Genomic DNA, 17,579 nt, shown 5'->3' with positions numbered 1-17,579 from the left:
GCCTTGGTCAGCCTGTCTCTGTCGCAGAGCTGTGGAAGGGCCAGAGTTACGCACACTTGCACAGACTGGGAAAATCATTAGAGGGTGAGTGAATTGCGTATGTATTTTTAGGCAGCCGCCGATTGGCGATATTTTCGCAAGTCATTTGCAGACAGGGTGGGTTCTCAATCTGTGTGGGCGGCAACTATCTGATTGGTCAGATGCCGGCCGCCAGATACTGGCTATGTTTTAAAAGGTTACAGTATATATTTATTTTATGTAATTGATTGTGATAGTGGAATATTTAAATGAACACATTGGTAGATGTATGATGCAGTGATAAGGGAGAAAAAGTTATTCAGGGGCAGATTTATCCAACTAGATGAAGTGATAAAGTGGCTAGTACTTTATCACTGGCCAATCAGGTCCCAACTGTCATTTAACAGACTGGGTTTCAAAAATAACTATTAGGACCAGATTGACAAGTGATAAAGGGCATTATTCTGGCAAATTCCTTCTTAAATGGACAAAACCATGAGCACTGCAGGGGGGCAGATGTAAAATGTGCAGAGATAATTAGATTTGGGTGAGTTATTTTGTTTTTGTGCAGGGAAAATACTGGCTGCTTTATTTTTACACTGCAATATAGATCTCACTTTGAATCTAACCCTCCCTGCACAAGTAACATCTACCCCACCTGCAGTGAACATGGTTTTGTCCATTTGAGAAGGAATTTGCCAGAAAGAGTGAACCAGAATAACCCCCATGTACCAACCACTTTATTACTTCACCGACTTTTTTTTTTTAATCAAGACTTCACATATACAAAAAAATGATCATCCAATACTTTAAAATTACATACATCATTTACCACAATGTTGGTACAGATACAGGGCCTTATTCTGGTCGGTGCGTTCGGCCCGCCGATGTTTTGTGTCTGCGCATGTGCAGAGGCGTCTCAGTGCATGTGCGAGCGGGGCGTACGGCCAAATCCCGCATGATATGTGAACACTCCGAACAGGGGGTGGAGAGGGGCGTGAAGGGCTATTTGGGCTCATTACCATATGCATACACCCCGCGTTTCATGGGCGTTCCCATGCAAACGCTAGGCGTACGTATGGTAATGCGGCCGTGACGCACGTGTAGGGGGCGGACATATGACATCGCCGGATGTCAGTTGCCCGCCCAGATCCCTGCTTTTGCACGGAGAAATGTCCGTGTGGTCTGAGGTTGCGGGAGCTGGTGGAGCACTCGGTCCTGCAGCCGATGGTCTGCGACCATCGAATGATGGGGGAGGTTCCCTTAGATGGAGGAGGCGTATTCTGTGTAAAATACACGTGCGGTCCGTTCGGCCAGCTTCTTGCCGCGTACGGACGGAGTTGGCGATCCGTATGGAAGGCGGGGTTTCGCACGCACGGTCCTGGCCGCATAATCGGATCCGGCCGCACCGACCAGAATAAGGCCCACAGTTTGTTACCATTTCCTTATCCACACATACATGGTACATCACCCCCCCCCCCCCCCTCTTATTTCTACTACAGTTTGATCATATTCTACACTATTTTCCCTTTCGCAATTATAACTCTAGCACTACCTCCGGGCCCCATGAGCACTTATTTTTGTCTACTTTTACTATTTTAACTTGCACCGTTAGTTATTCCTTTTGCCCTGACTTCTCTACCTTTTATCACCTTTGTGACATTGTTGCACTAAGTTGTACATGTCCTATATATCCTTCTAAGTTAGTCTACCCTTTCCTTTTCCTTCCGCTGTGACTTAATATCCACACATTTCTATTACCTAATTTTATAATCTAATTATTACACAATTCTGTATTCTATATGAGTATATATATTTTAAATAATTACTTGTGCCTAAAGAAAACCAAGAACATGTAAAGAGGAGGAAAAAAAAAAAAAAAAGAGACGAGCAATTGTGATTATAAGAGCATATTGCCTTTTACTTCGTATACTTTCTCTGTAGTGACATGTGCATTTTATCGTCTCCCATAGGCATGTTGCCTATGGCACTTTAATTCACCCGAAACAGCTCTGATTGTTGCCATCTCTTCTATATGTTGTGAAATTTTTTACTCGCGCCACGTGAGGCATATACATATTTCTCGTGCTCATATGAAACATTCACTAAATTTACCCATTCTGAGAAGTCAGGGCCTTTTTGTGCAAGCCAATGTCTGGCTATAACCACCTTGGCTATTGCCGATAAATTCCCGGCCAATACACCCACCTCCCTTGGGATCTCCTCTTTAGCCAGACTCCTAAGACTACATTACGCTCCGTGATGACATCCATTGGTACCCCTAAATTCACCATGGCCCGGAATATCTGTTCCCAAAAGTCATTCACCGTGCTACACTCCCAGATCAAATGCCTGAATGTACCTTTATTGTCCCCACATTTGGGACACAGATCAGAATTCGCCCCACTAAACCTTTTCAATTTTACCGGCGTTATGTATATCCTGTGAAGTATATTATACTGCACTTGTTGAATTCGTATAGAGTTGGTGGCTTTTTTGGGCGCTGCTAAAGCCACCCTCCATCTTTCCTCATCTATCCCCCCAATATCCTCGTCCCATTTTTGTCGCAGATACAATAACCCTCCTCTTCCTCCATAGATACTAGATAACCATGAACTTTTGCAGTTCTTTTCCCCGGGGCTAATTTTTTTACAAATATCTTTACTGGGGCATCTTCCAAATACCCCTCTTTTCCTCTGCTTAGTTGGGCAATTGCACTTCTTAGCTGCAAAACACTATAAAATAGTGTCCTAGGTATATTAAATTCTTGCTGAAGTTGTTCAAATGATTTAAAGATATTGTTACGATATATTTGTCCTAGTGATGATACCCCGAATCTAGCCCATATTCTCCCGGTCTCCTGTTTCTTAATCTCCTGCATTAAGGGTAGGGAAAAGATGGCTGAGTCTGGGTCTATCCCCTCATAAGTGTCCTTCTTACATATCCCCCTCCATATTTTTATAGCTTGTGCTACGATTGGGGGAAGCTTTTGACAGTTTCCCTCTCGGAGCAGCATTTGCAATGGTGTAATCCCGGGGTCTGTACACTCTACCAGCTTCTTCAGTTCTATCATAGGTTCTTCCTCCCTTAGCCATGAGCATAGGTGTACCAATTGAACCGCCCAATAGTACATCTTAAAGTTCGAAAGTGCAAGCCCTCCCCTTTCTCTATCCCTCCATAGAGTGGCCATTTTAATTCTAGGGCGTTTGTTCCGCCACAGAAAGGAGGAAATAACACTATTTCATTTCCTGAAGTGCTCATCTTTTATATATATATTGGTGAGTGTTGAAATATGTATAATAACTTAGGGAGGATAATCATCTTGACCAAGTTAACCTGTCCTATTAGAGTCAGGGGAAACTTGGTCCAGGTTCTACATTATTTCCTCACTACCATCAGAGCGGAGGCAATGTTATCTTGTATATACTCTTCTGCATTTTTGGAAACTAAGACCCCAATACTTCACCGACTTTAATAAATCTGCCCAAAAGTGCATTGTACTTTATCACCGGCCAATCAGCTCCTAACTGTCCTTTTTAAACCCAGCCTGTAACTTAGCAGCCAGGAGCTGATTAGCCGGTGATAAAGTACCAGGCACTTTTTCGCTTCTCCTCACTTATCACTGCTTTGTACATCTACCCCATTATTCCATCTCCAGCTTGCATTGTTTTATACATTTCTTGTGGTTTTTCTTTTGTAAAGACTGATGATCCATTTAGAACTGCAGAATATTGGACCTGTTAGCAGGATCTGCGCTCAGTCAAAAAAAAAAAAGATTTTATCTGACTAGAGGTCCCTGCAAATTCGAACAGTAGCGATCAAGTCTGAAAACCCCCCATATTGTTTGTCTGGGAGTTCAAGGGAAATTGTTGATGATATTGCATCGTTTACCTGTCGTCTAGTGTATATAGCATCAGGGCCGTAACTGGGGGGCTAGGGGGTCATGCGACCTGGCCGCTGGATTAGGGGGGCACCTGCCGCAGCACTCTTCTGTCGCCGTCCAACTCCGAGTCTCCTGCTGCTCCTCGAGGTCTGTGTGGTGTGCCTTCCCCCTCCTGCTACACCTGTATGGAGGAGTAAGGCTGCTGGACATTACCTCAGCAGCTCCTTCTCTTATGGAGTCTGATTCAGTGCAGTGTGCCAGATGCCACTCCCACCTCCACTACTACAGAGCAGAAAATGTATGGGTGGGCTAACAGCACTCCAGAGTAAAGGTGCGTGCACACGGATAGATTTGGCAAAATATCTGGCCGTTCCCGACCGATTGAAACGACCAATAGCTCAAATCGTTCCGTGTGTATGAACGATATATCGGACGATGCGCATGCCCGCCGGTCGTTGGTAGAGGTCGATGATCTTTCCTGCATTTAGAAAGATCATAGACCAATTGCTAGCGATGTGTACCAATCATTTCATGCGTATGCACGATGAACGATTTGGTAAGGCTAATTGACTGGTTCCCTCTCCCTCCACCATCGTTAAATATCAATCGTTCATGTGTAATCGTTTGCTCAATCGTTCATTATTTGACACCAAATCGTTTGTGCAGGAGTTCAGAGTAAATCATTAACTAGATTAAATCGTTGGCCAAATTTATCCGTGGGTACGCACCTTAAGATTTTAAAATAGGTCCTGATAGCATAACAGTTTTATAATAGTGTTATTTTACACATGATTATCTTATGCACAGGACTAGATACCAGACCAGTTAAAATGACAAACAACATAACAGTAATGTCAGCACTGGCAACTGTTTGTTGAACAGAATAACAGTTGAATTGCTCCATTGGGCACCATGTAGTGGCTGCTGATGCACACAACTGTTGAATTCCCTACCATAGAGGTGAACAGCAGAGTACACCTTTTATCATATATATGATAACCTATAATAGCGTTTTTAGGCTACAGGTCAACTTGACTGCACGGTAGGCAACAATCCAACTCTACTATGTACTATGGGCAGCATTGAGAGAGAGTCAACTCTATGGTTACATCTAGCAGCAGGCCCCTGAGTTAGATTACCAGCGGTGGGCAAAATGTTGACCTGAATGCAGTGTGACTGGAGGAGGTTGAGGGAGGTTACAGAGGTATGGGTACTCAAATGCAAGCATGTTGTGACTGTTTCTTGGGCATGTTTGAGCCTGTCTATATACACAGTTAAACTTTCTCAGGTAGCTCACTTCTGAAGGACATTTTGAGAAACCATAGGGTGGCTTAGATGTTTCATGGTGTGTCTGATATTCCCAGAAAGATGTCCTTGCACACTAGTGGAGGATTTGAGACACCAACTGTGGATATCTCAGTACAAATCTAAACAGCTTCGATATTTGCAGATGTTTGCATTTCTGTTGTATATGTAAATACAGTTGTGACAGGATTTGCTTCCATCTCTGAATCAGCCCCATAGTTGTATATTCTATAGATTATTAATCCTCTTAGAAATCAGCATAAAAACACTGATCATTACACATGTTTTCCAGTTTCAGAGCCATGTCCCTTTGACTGCTTCTCTGCATAAGAATTATTGGGAGTATAGATGGGCAAGAGAAAGCCTCACCTGCCTTGACTGATGGATCTGAAATATTAGGACATATTTATACATCCTGCACAAAATGTGATTATTGACCTTTCCATACCTTCCCACTTTTTATATTTTTTAACTTGGGATGGAGCTGCATCATGATGGAGGCAACGCAATGTGTTTGCCCTCATTAATAAGGGTGTGCCTAGGACTTATTCCCTTTCAAATACTCAGTCATTGTTGCACAATGACAAATTGACCACAAACATTAAATTTGCACAGTTTTGAGTCCCTCCCTTCTGATTGCAGGTGCATTTCACTCAGAAGAGTGCATGGTAAAGTGGGCAAAAGTGATTGGAAATAAATGCTGATGGTAATAGAACTATAGAAACAAAACAGGTCCAAGTCATACGATGTTTCCAATTTCTAAAGAAACCCAGATCTAAACAGGTCACTTTTCATACATTTATGTTCGCCAGCTCAGGAGACATTGTGCAGAAACGCCAGTAGCTGGTTGCGCCCGAATGGAGCAACAATTGAATTTCTCCGTCTGGCATCCGACAGAAAGAGCCACCCATGAAAACAATTAAATTTGCCCATAGGGTAAGAGAAGATGCTGAGGACTACAGCCATCGCTCAACACAAGACAAGTTATGTGCAGTTGCTCACATAAATAAAACACCAATTGAGATTTACACCCAGTGTACAGAACATCATAAGTGATATTACACAGTACATACAGAATAAGGAAACATTTTGAAACTAACATACACCACTTACAATATTTAGCAAGGAGCAATATTGTGCAGCTTATACTCTAAACAGCACAAGTGAAATTTGCTGTATCCGTTTTTGCAGAAAATTGTATTCAATAAATTGCAATCACCTGCACATCAAGTATAGGGCCTAATTCAGATTATTGTGGTTCGCAATGCAATTTTTTTCTTTAATGGACAAAACTATGCTGCAGTGCAGGTTGCGCAAATTAAACTTGTGCAAAGCTAGATTTGGGTGAGTTATTTTGTTTCTGTTCACTGGCTGTTTAATTTTTACACTGCACGTTACAAGTGTTTTGCAATCCAGTCTGAATTAGGCCTATGAAGTCTTAAGGCCCCCATACACAGGTCCGATTCGACCTGTTTTCATCTGATTTCATTGGATCAGGTTGATATATTGGATGAAAATAGGCCAAATAGTATGTGTTTGACATCCGGTCTGATGAGTCCAGAGCCTACAGATCATATGTGAAGCGCTTATGATCTGTCAGATCGGATGCATCAGTGACACACCGCGGGTGCTTTTTCGCACCCGTGATGTATCACATGCGATCTGTGGGTGGGTGTCAGCCACCTACAGCCTGCAGTGAAGGGAAGGAAACTCCCCAATCTTTGCCTTCGGTACACAATTTGATAACTCCCAATTTCAAAGAATGGGTGCCGCTGACTCTCAGCCAACCAGTGGCCCGCATTTTTCTGAATGGCTGTTATCAAATTTCCTCTCCTCCGGCAGCTCACCGGAAGTCCTTTACATGCGATAAATTGCATGCATTTTATCGCATGTAAATAATGGCACATGGAGTGCCAAATCACATGCAATCCTCCCGGGGAGATCAGGTCCAACTTGTCCCTCAGCAAACTGTGGCAAGTTTGTGATGCTTTAACATCCCGCCTCATAACGCTGACACCACCGGAATATGGTGCACAGTGCAGGACACTGATCTCTGTATAACGCCTTCATCCTGCTATAAATATCTGAAGCATGCTCGCCTTCTGAGCAAATAAATTGGATAACAGCTCTTTGCACTGATCTGGAGGAATCCATCATGCATCTGAACACACAAAACAACTTTCCAGGAATGAAGAAACTGAGGCGAAGCCATTCACTACACTTGCGCAATTGGTAAAAACACCACACCATTGGCAAACACTGCGATTAGATACAACCCCGGTACACAAAAGTCTCCTTTTCATTTGGGCACTATGCTTGCCACTTTTCATACCTTCTCTTGAAAGCAATGTATGAAAGACATCATTTCTGACTGAAATAGTGGGTCATCTCTATACTCTAGATTTGTTAATTTCAGGAAACCATGTGTGTGGAAAGAGATCAATGTGATGATCCTATTTATGACATCACTCACTTGACCACCACAAAGAAATCACTGGTGGGATGAATACTGTAGCTATGGGCCCCATTTACCATTGAATATTAGTGGCCAATTCCCCCAAAACACCTGCTTTGGGGATTAGCTAAAAATATTAAGTACCTTTCAGAATGTATCTAGGAGGTATCGCAGCAGGAATCTCCAATACCTGCTGCAATCCCTCCTGTCCTGCTCGCTGCCGCATCCCCCATAAGTTTCTATGGGGGATGCTTATGCTGCCTACTGTACCAGTATCCAGAATGTGATATTAAGAATAACGGTAGCTTATTGTAGCCTATGGCTAATTACCACAGTTCCAGCCGGGCAGCACTAACCATGCGGTCAACAAGGAGTCAGCGCTGATCGCACATACAGACCACACGGCTGAGTGCATCGCAGGGACAGGCTTCTATCAGATATTGCAATGCAATCCTGGGCGGTAAAATCCCCCCAGATTGCACTGTATATGCGGACCTTACTAAATGGGCCCCTATGTGTTGGATAAACTTATTTCACCAGGAGGAGGGAAGAAAATGAATGCCACTCTACAGCACACAGGTGTATCATATCTGCATTTATTTTGTCTTCCATGTCCTTGTTTTATTTGACAATGGTTATCATAATGGGCAGATGTGACATTTACAGCCTTTGTGCCAGTGGCGTAAGTTCATCCCAGTTGCCCGGAGGCAAGATAAATATTGGTCCCCCCCCCACAAACACACACACACTGCACCTTACATACAGTATATATATATATATATATATATATGTACGTTATGTATATTATGTTTAAAAATAAAGAAACTGTGACTTCTATGGTCCTGCTGGGAGCCACAGAATTGATATCAATGGCTTTCAATTAACTGATTCAAACTTGCAGGGTAGGAGAGGTGCCCCCTTGGGAGCAGGAGCCCGGCGGCAGATGACTCCATTGCCTCCCAGAGTTCTGCCTCTGCTTTGTGCTTTCATCCCGGAGACAGCAATAATTACAGCATGCACTCTCTATGGCCCTTATTCTGATCGGTGCGGATTTTTCCGCATGCGGTCGTACCGCCGATGGTTTTCTACTGCGCATGTGCAGAGGTCACTCTGCGCATGTGCAAGCGGTTTCGCAGAACGGATTCTTTCGACGCCGCACAGGGGGCGGAGAGGGGCGTGAAGGGCTACTTAGCCTCATTACCCTATGCATACGCCCCGCGTTTCATGGGCGTTCCCATGCAAATGCAGGGCGTATGCATGGTAATGAAGCCTTGACGCATGTGTAGGGGGCGGGCATCTGACATCGCCGGATGTCAGCTGCCCGCCCCCATACATGATTTCATACGGACAAGTGTCCGTGTGGTCTAGGGTGGTGGGCGCTGGTGGAGCGTGCGGCCCTGCATTCGATGTTCGGCGACCATCGAATGCAGGGGCTGCTCCCAAGATGGAGGAGGCGTATCCCCGTCCACTTTCATGCGGACCGCCACATATCCGCGTACGGACGGAGGTGGCGATCCGTATGGAAGGCGGGGATTCGCCTGCACGGTCCTGGCCGCATATTCTGATCGGGCCGCACCGATCAGAATAAGGGCCTATGTTATGCATTTCATGATATCTTATGCTGAATTTACAATAGGTGATATGTCGGCTATTTAAATGAACGGCCAATATATCACTATGTTGGTTTGAACCCAGCCTTACAGTACTACAAATGAAGCAAAGAGCAAAACTCATACCTTATGCTGAAAGCCTGACTTTTGACTAATGCTCTCAGCTTTACAATGTGATATAGGTTCCACTTGGTTGGTCTTATTTCATAGGGCAGAATACATTGTAATAAGCAAGTAATAAAGCCAATGTGAAACCTGGTGCCAGTTTATTTAGGGATTTGAGATGAGAGGAATATAAAGATTTTATAAAGCTGTATATTTGCCCTAATTGTCAGTAAGGAACATCCATGAAAATACAATGGATTATGACAGAAACTTGCAAGGAAATGAGTCACTGGGGATGAGAGTGAAAGACGTGGGTGTGGTTTATGGTGTACATTCATATCCTCAAGGCTGAGGATTTCTTTTCATTCACAGCATCTCACTAACCATATGAATTATTCCCTGGTTATGCCCCGATTTACAACTGAAATAAAAGCACTGCCTGACAATTGTTTCTTTTAAGGATAAATCTCCCACACATTTATATCCACAATACCATTGATTTACATATATAAAAACTGATCATTGTAATAAAGAGGAACAGTAGTGTCTGATTATAATTTTTACTTACCAAACACTGCAGGTTAAGATACTGTTGATGTTAAAGTATAAAAACATATCTGTCTGTACCTTGCATGCCGGAACTATTTTCAAAGCAATTTGCTGTGCAAAAAAGGACTTTTTTTTGTTCAAAGCAGTCTTATTTTAGACAATGTTAAAGATATTACATCTATTTTCCTCAATATTATATTCTAAACTGCACTGGTTATTACAAACCTAATACACCATAGAAAGTAATAAGACAAAATATGGTTTCACTATTCACTACATCAGTCCTATTTGCTAGTAGATGGGCCCATTTATCACTGATCGCATTTACAATGTTGTTACCGCGGATTCAGTATTGAATCCCGGCGTTCAGAATCCCGACCGCCGAAATGCCGACAAGGGGGGGACGTGGATCGCCCCCCCTTGCGGGCTCGCTGCGCTCGCCACGCAGCGGGCCCGGTGCCTTGCTACGCTCGGCACACTAATTTATTCTCCCTCCAGGGGTGTCGTTGACACCCACGGAGGGAGAATGTGTCGGCATTTCGGCGGTCGGGATTCCGGCGTTGGGATTCTGAACGCCGGGATTGTAACTGCATCCCGTTACCGCCCAGGATCGCATTGTAAAATTAGATCCTACCGGCGGGATGTATCATATCTGACACGCAGGGACAGGGCTCCGAAAGGTCTGTGCATGCGCAGTTAGCAATGATGTATTTACTAGTAACAATCATTCCACTGGCCCAGAATAATTTGATAACAGGACATTACTCTATGGTGATCCTTAACTGGATAATGAAATGACTGTTTCAGACAAAGGGCTAGGTATATTAGTGACACAGTCTCTGCAATTTTGATCCCAAAATGTAAAACGACAATAGTATTAAATGGAAAACTAAGCATGTTTAAATTTACTTCTACTTCTGTTTAGTAAATCTACATCTTTGGGATAAAGTGCTGTTATCCGCTCTGCTTTTAAAGGGGCATACAAACATTGAGATGTGTGCTAAGCGATCTAGGGGAGGAAGATTTTCCTTAATCCTTTGCCTGCCAAAGTTGCTGTGAGGTATGTGCAAAATATCCACTCAAAATACAAGGGTCCTAGTCAGGGCTATTTTTCTGCAGGCTCCAGCAGGAACTGTGGCCCTTATTCTAGTTCACTCTTTCTGACAAAATATTTCTTAGATGGACAAAACCATGTGCACTGCAGGTGAGGCAGGTGTAAAACCCCACTCAAATCTAATTATCTCTGCACAAGTAACACCTGCCTCACCTGCAGTGCATATGGTTTTGTCCATCTAAGAAATATTTTGTCAGAAAGAGTGAACTAGAATAAGGGCCACAGTTACTGCTGGAGCCTGCTGAAAAATAGCCCTGGTCCTAGTCGAGGAATATGAATCACTTTAGTTATTGCTGGCATATGATCTGAAGTCAATTAATTAAAGTTGATTAAAGAACAGTCTCGGAAGCGACACTGGCATTTTTAGCAGATATTGTGAACATCCCTTATAGCAACATTAGCACTCAAAGGGTGAAACTTCCTAGTGTCTGGATCATCCTTTAACAATACGTTGCGATGTGTGCTAAGTAGGGATGGTCATCGATGATTCAAAATCATCGATGGCTTATGGCCAAAGTCAAATACTTTTGCCATCGATGGGGGAGAACCAGATGGTTTCCCTACATCGATGGCCCAGCAAAACAAATGTTTTTTGTTTTTTCTTCAAAGTGCCAGGACACGGAGCATAGCTCTGCCCCCGACAGCCGCAAAGCACCGTCCACGTGTTTTGATTGGCCGACAGGCCAGACACTCAAACAATATAGAGGACCTTCGATAAATAAAACTATTGATGCTCACCCATTGGGTAGTTTTACACTATCAATGGCTAGTTGCACTTTTGCCATCGATTGAAACCATTGATGGCTAAGGCACCGACGGCCATCCCTAATGCTAAGCAATCTGTGCGAATGTTTTGCATGCAATTGCTTGGTTACTAAAGATCTTTGGTTCTAAAGATCTGAGCCCGCGATGGTGACACGCGGGACCCTGTTTCGCCATCGGGTGTACCCACTACCCAGGCCAGGAGTGAATTGTGCTTAATTTCTAAGTGATCTAGACAGAAAGAAAATAGCCAACATCGCCCAGTGACTCTCACGTTACAAGCGGTGTTTAAAATAAATGACAGTTAGGGGCTGATTGGTTAGTGCTTTATTTCTCTCCACAGGCTTTTCTGAATACCCTGTATCAGCGATGCCCAAACTTTGTTTGAACCATGGTACTCTTGAAAACATTTTGATGCTTTAGTCACCTACGCCAAATTCTTATGGAGAAATTCAGCTATAAATATTAAATTAAGTGCAATGTGTTTAGAGATCACAGTTATGTGGTGAGGGACAGGATTTGCTTCTGTTTGTCCACACTTTATGATTTGCAGCCATCAGCACTGGTTTTGTCTGTTACATTGACCATAAATAATATGAATTGATCCTAGTCCACCAACCCAAGGCACCCCTTGCAAGTGTCCTGTGGCATCCTATAGTGCCTCTACAGTTTTATTAGCACTGCCACAACACACAGTCCCCTTCCCCTTTATGGCCTACAGGGTAGAATTAGAACTTATAAAGAATGTGAAAGAAGCCAGCCTCTGCTGCATATAATAAATGGGAGAAGCTGCAGTAAATGCTCATTTCATACACAATAGTACTTTTTGCAAGGGGGGGGGGTCGTATAGGGTAGCATTTTCTAAAGGTTTAGGCTATAAATGCTTTAATTATGCTGGTATAACTCCAATGTAGTATCAGCAGTGTGGTTGTGAAAAACGGTACCTACGAAAAACCTAAGGACAGAGGCCTGGCGGGCCACACTCTGTACGAAGTGACCCACACAAAGGCGCCTCTATCCCCGGCATGGCCCAGCGGCTGCTGCTCTCGGATCAGAATCGTATTTATACTCATAAGCCGGGTAACCAGCTTAGTATATCTGATCAACTCATCATGTCCAGAGCAGCAGCCTGTAGAGCCAGAATCCGAGCACACAGCCCCTCAGAGAGGGGCATAGCCAGATAGGTACTATCATCTCACCCCCGGTGCAGGCGCCAACACACGGGGAGATCAAATAAGATCAATGTGTAAAAGAAGAGATGAGAGCAACCGCACACGCACGTACACATACAATTTATATATATATATATATATATATATATATATATATATATATATATAAAATCTCTTACACGCACGTAGAGCTCAATCTCTACCCACACACGCTCGCTGCATCTCAGTCTCAAAAAAACATCTATGCGCCTCCCCCTCATATACTGCTCAGCTACCATTGTACCGCCCACGTGACTGCGGCTTCTGCTCCGTCCGCCATTTTTTGTCAGGGAACGGCGCCTCCTCTGCAACGTTGACTATAATCGATTTTATTGTTTTAAACACACTTAGAGTCTCTTGCCCGTACTCATGCACTTGAATAAAGCGCCGCTGGCATATTCCGGGATTTAGTAAATTACAACTGACGTTAATATTGGCTATTCAGGTCACAAGGCGTTCCCTGCCCTTACGAAATATGGCGTTTATCCCTGCTGGGCCACGCCCCAAGTTGGCGGAGTGATACATGTGACGTCAGCGTGCAACGCCCTCATCTGCGGACGTGTTGCCGGCATCTGTCTCTCTATATAACCGGCAGCCGAGCTACACACATCTCCCCGCTCTCATCCTCCGTAACTTCCCTGTACCTTACGGCTGTGCTCCTGGATTTCTCCGTAACCCAACACATCATGCCTGGATACAACGATAGAGACCGTGGCCGTGATAGAGGGTGAGTTTTCCCGCGTCCGTTATGTGGCTGTAACGGCTTTTTTTTTTTTTTTTCTCGGCCGTTACCGGGGTGTACGGGCCCCGATCCATTAGTGCTACTCCGTGCTCCTGTAGCGATGCTAGTAGGGTATAGCGGGGACGCCGATTATCACCTGTGATGCGTAGTGTATGTAACTAGGGAGCGAGAGGGGGTGTTTGCGGTGCCTGTGTTGGGGTGATCGCCGGTGCCGGCGGGTGATTGAGCCCCGCGGTGCTGGGAGTTTGTGTAAAATGGAGGTTCCGCCATGCGGCTGCTGAACAAAATGCCGGCTCTTTGTCTTCTCACAAAATGGCGGAGCTGTGGGGGAGGGGCGGCGATGTTGCCGGTATCCTGGCGCGTGCTTAAAGTGCTAGTTCTTTAGGCGGGCTTAGTATGCTGGTTATAATGTGAGCCTCATCCCGGGTTGGTGCGGTTGAGGTAACAAAATGCGGTGTATGCCCGGTTCGTGCTTGTCCGCCGCTGCAGTCCCCCATTGTTCCTGGCGGTGATGCTGAGGCGGGGCTCTGCTTCTCTGCCGCTATAATGTGGCGCCGGCCCACGGGTTTCATCATCCTATCACCCCAGCACACTCGCAGTAAGATATGTGGCGTAACACTATGTGAGGAAGCCCTTAGTCTTGTGCTTACAACAGGCTATAGCAACCTATGCGCTCTAATTTGTATTAAAGCAGGTGTATTTGCTTGTGGCTGAACAAGTGTATCATTTTCCCGTGTTTGCTCCCTTACCCCTGCCTACTGGCAGTGACGCATAGGGGTTCACAGCCATTTGGTATGCATTCCTGCTGCAGTTCTCGCTCTTGCCGGTTTTGGCTCTTTCCCAGATAACTGAACCAGTACATTTATTATTATTTTTACTGCTGGAAGTGACTGTACCTGTACAATGAGTTGAAAGGCTGAGCCTGAGTGTAATTTCTGACTATGTACTGGTGTGCCACCAGACTGGTTTACAGTGTTCTTCTCTGTGCTGGCCGGGACTAATTGTTTCTGGGAAAGGCGTAGCTAGACGTGAGTTGCCGGTATCTGATTTCTCATTTCTTCCTACTGCGTCATTGCCCATTACATCATCCCTTACTGCATCCTGCCTTCTATCGCTGCCTGTTCTCAGACTGTTAAACCATGGACAGCAGGGTATATGGATGGGTTAGTTGTAGGCTTTATGTAAGGAGAAATAGCTCATTGGTTAGCAGCGTTGTGCTTGAATAACTAGCTTTGTTTTATTACAGATATGGTGGTGCTCCACGTTTTGGGGGAAACAGAGGTGGTCCAGGTGGGAAATTTGGCAACCCTGGAGAGAGACTGATAAAGAAAAAATGGAACTTGGAGACACTGCCAAAATTTGAGAAGAACTTCTATCAGGAAAGCCCTGATGTGGCAAGACTCTCACCGGTAAGTTGGCAATCCAGTGTTCTGTGTCAGTCTATAAATATATATTGTTGCAGAACATTACTGCAATACTCTGAAGAACACAATTACTTCCCATTATAAGCAGTAAAACTGATTTATCCCCCCCCCCCCCCCCCCCCCCCCTCTACAGCCAACTAATTTTTTTTTTTCTTATTTCCCCTTGCAGCCAGAATGTGAAGCGTACAGGAGGAGTAAGGAGATCACAGTCCGTGGTCACAACTGCCCCAAGCCTATTCCACAATTTCATGATGCAAACTTCCCAGGTATCCCTGGTTACCTGTATTAAGCATGTTTAATGTTTTTATTTATTTTTAAATAGCTTTAATTGACATTTTTTTTTTTTTTTTTTTTTTTTTTTAAATAGCAAACATAATGGAGGTAGTGAAAAGACAGAACTTCACTGACCCAACTCCAATCCAAAGCCAAGGCTGGCCGGTAGCACTTAGTGGTCTGGATATGGTTGGCGTTGCAATGACTGGATCTGGAAAAACACTTTCTGTAAGTAATTTTAATACTTGGTTCATGTTTTGTTCATTTCATGTTGTTGAAGGGCAGGGTGATGACGATGCTTTCTTTCCACAGTACCTGCTTCCAGGCATAGTCCACATCAACCACCAACCATTCCTACAGAGGGGAGATGGACCAATTGTAAGTATCTGTTCTGATGTGATGCATTGTGTAGCCACATTTTAAGAGTGACTGTTCATTTACTAAACCGGAGCAGGTTTAGATTATGAAATGGTCTGTAGTCTAGTGCAGACTACAGCACAATCTACTGAATGAATAGTATTTAATGAATAAAACGTTTTCCTCAGCTCCTGGTGCTGGCACCTACCCGAGAACTGGCTCAGCAAGTACAACAAGTTGCAGCAGAGTACGGCAGAGCTTGCCGTCTAAGGTCCACCTGTATTTATGGGGGAGCTCCCAAAGGGCCACAAATCAGAGATTTAGAAAGAGGTGAGTTCACGTTTGTTGATCAGACTCCTGCAATCTTCTCTATCGAGGTTACTTCATAATATTTTCTTCAATAGGTGTTGAAATCTGCATTGCAACACCTGGCCGACTAATAGACTTCTTGGAAGCTGGAAAAACCAATCTTAACAGATGTACATATTTGGTGCTTGATGAAGCTGACAGGATGCTCGACATGGGTTTTGAGCCTCAGATCAGAAAGATCGTTGACCAAATTCGAGTGAGTATCTTGTCATTTAATCTTACAATCTATTCAGCTGATGTACTGCAAGTTTAACCAATTGTTCTATCTTCAGCCTGACAGGCAAACCCTTATGTGGAGTGCAACATGGCCCAAAGAAGTAAGGCAGCTCGCAGAAGACTTTTTAAAAGATTACGTTCACATTAACATTGGAGCACTGGAACTGAGCGCTAATCACAACATCCTGCAGATTGTTGATGTCTGCAATGATGGAGAGAAAGATGAAAAGTAAGTATTATACAGTGTAAACTTCAAGGTCATTGCCCATGCTTTTAAACATCTAACCCAGTGGTAGCCAACTCCAGTCCTCGAGTTACCAACAGTTCACACTTTCCAGCTCGCCTCGCAGGTGCACTCAGTACTGACTAGCACATTTTAAAAGATCCACAGGTGGAGCTAATTACTTCACTTGCGATTCTGTGAGGAGACATGGAAAATGTTAACGGTTGGTAGCTCTAGGACTGGAGTTGGCTACCCCTGATCTAAGTCCTATGCACACCAACATTGGCTGTAGCCAACATCCTAACAATTGTGGCCACAATTCCCCAATTTTGAGCATACACAAACTAAATGTGTTACAATATCTTTCATTGACCTCAGCAGAACAATAAGGTCGTTGGCTAAAATTAGCCAAATTAACCTGTTTTAAAAGCACTATATTGATAACCTTTACATGTTTAATTTTATTATAGGAGTCTTAGATTCTCTAATTTTCTAGTATACTTGACTAGTTGGGAGCAGCATACTGTTCTGTGTATACTGGATATTGTTCCTATTACATATAAACCTAGCATAATTTCTGATGGTGTTTAACTTTAATTGTAGAGTAAATTATACTTCATAGTGCATTCACTATATTGAGTGCACACAGGAGGATCTAGTAAGACTAGTAAGCCCGCTGGAAGCAAATGCTTTGAAAGCTAGTAAGGGAGCTAATTGTACATGATTCCCTCTGAGAAAGATGTGGTTTAACTTGCTGCCAACAGATGGCAGTGTTTTGGTGATTCACGAGATGGATGCCTAAATTCCTTATTGCAGTGTTTTTTATCAGCTATATTGATTCACTTTTATTCATGGCACCTCTATGCAAATCCTTTATTGAGAAATTATTTATTTGGGTACATAGGTCAACTTTAGGTTTAATTATGTAGTGAAGGATTATAATTGCTTCTGGCCACATTTTGA

The 17,579-nt window shown here is 43.8% G+C and overlaps 1 protein-coding gene and 1 non-coding gene across 2 annotated transcripts in view; one reads left to right on the top strand and one right to left on the bottom strand.

Annotated features, from left to right (window-relative positions):
* Positions 1–12,847: 12,847 nt before the first annotated feature.
* On the bottom strand, positions 12,848–13,239 carry LOC146012836 (small Cajal body-specific RNA 2). The gene has a single exon (XR_014445834.1).
* Positions 13,240–13,571: 332 nt separating this feature from the next.
* DDX5 (DEAD-box helicase 5) overlaps positions 13,572–17,579 on the top strand; it is a 7,993-nt gene continuing 3,985 nt past the window's right edge. The window contains exons 1-8 of the mRNA XM_083148168.1: positions 13,572–13,739; positions 15,001–15,163; positions 15,348–15,444; positions 15,546–15,679; positions 15,764–15,829; positions 15,997–16,138; positions 16,213–16,373; positions 16,450–16,622. Coding sequence (XP_083004294.1) covers positions 13,699–13,739; positions 15,001–15,163; positions 15,348–15,444; positions 15,546–15,679; positions 15,764–15,829; positions 15,997–16,138; positions 16,213–16,373; positions 16,450–16,622 — 977 coding nt within the window. The 5' untranslated portion in view covers positions 13,572–13,698. The remainder of the gene's footprint in view (positions 13,740–15,000; positions 15,164–15,347; positions 15,445–15,545; positions 15,680–15,763; positions 15,830–15,996; positions 16,139–16,212; positions 16,374–16,449; positions 16,623–17,579) is intronic.

The sequence above is a fragment of the Crinia signifera genome, chromosome 6 (genome assembly GCF_055691185.1).
Source record: "Crinia signifera chromosome 6, ASM5569118v1, whole genome shotgun sequence".
Taxonomy (NCBI): domain Eukaryota; kingdom Metazoa; phylum Chordata; class Amphibia; order Anura; family Myobatrachidae; genus Crinia; species Crinia signifera.
The sequence above is the reverse complement of the archived record's forward strand: the minus strand, read 5'-3'. Positions and strand labels throughout refer to the sequence as shown.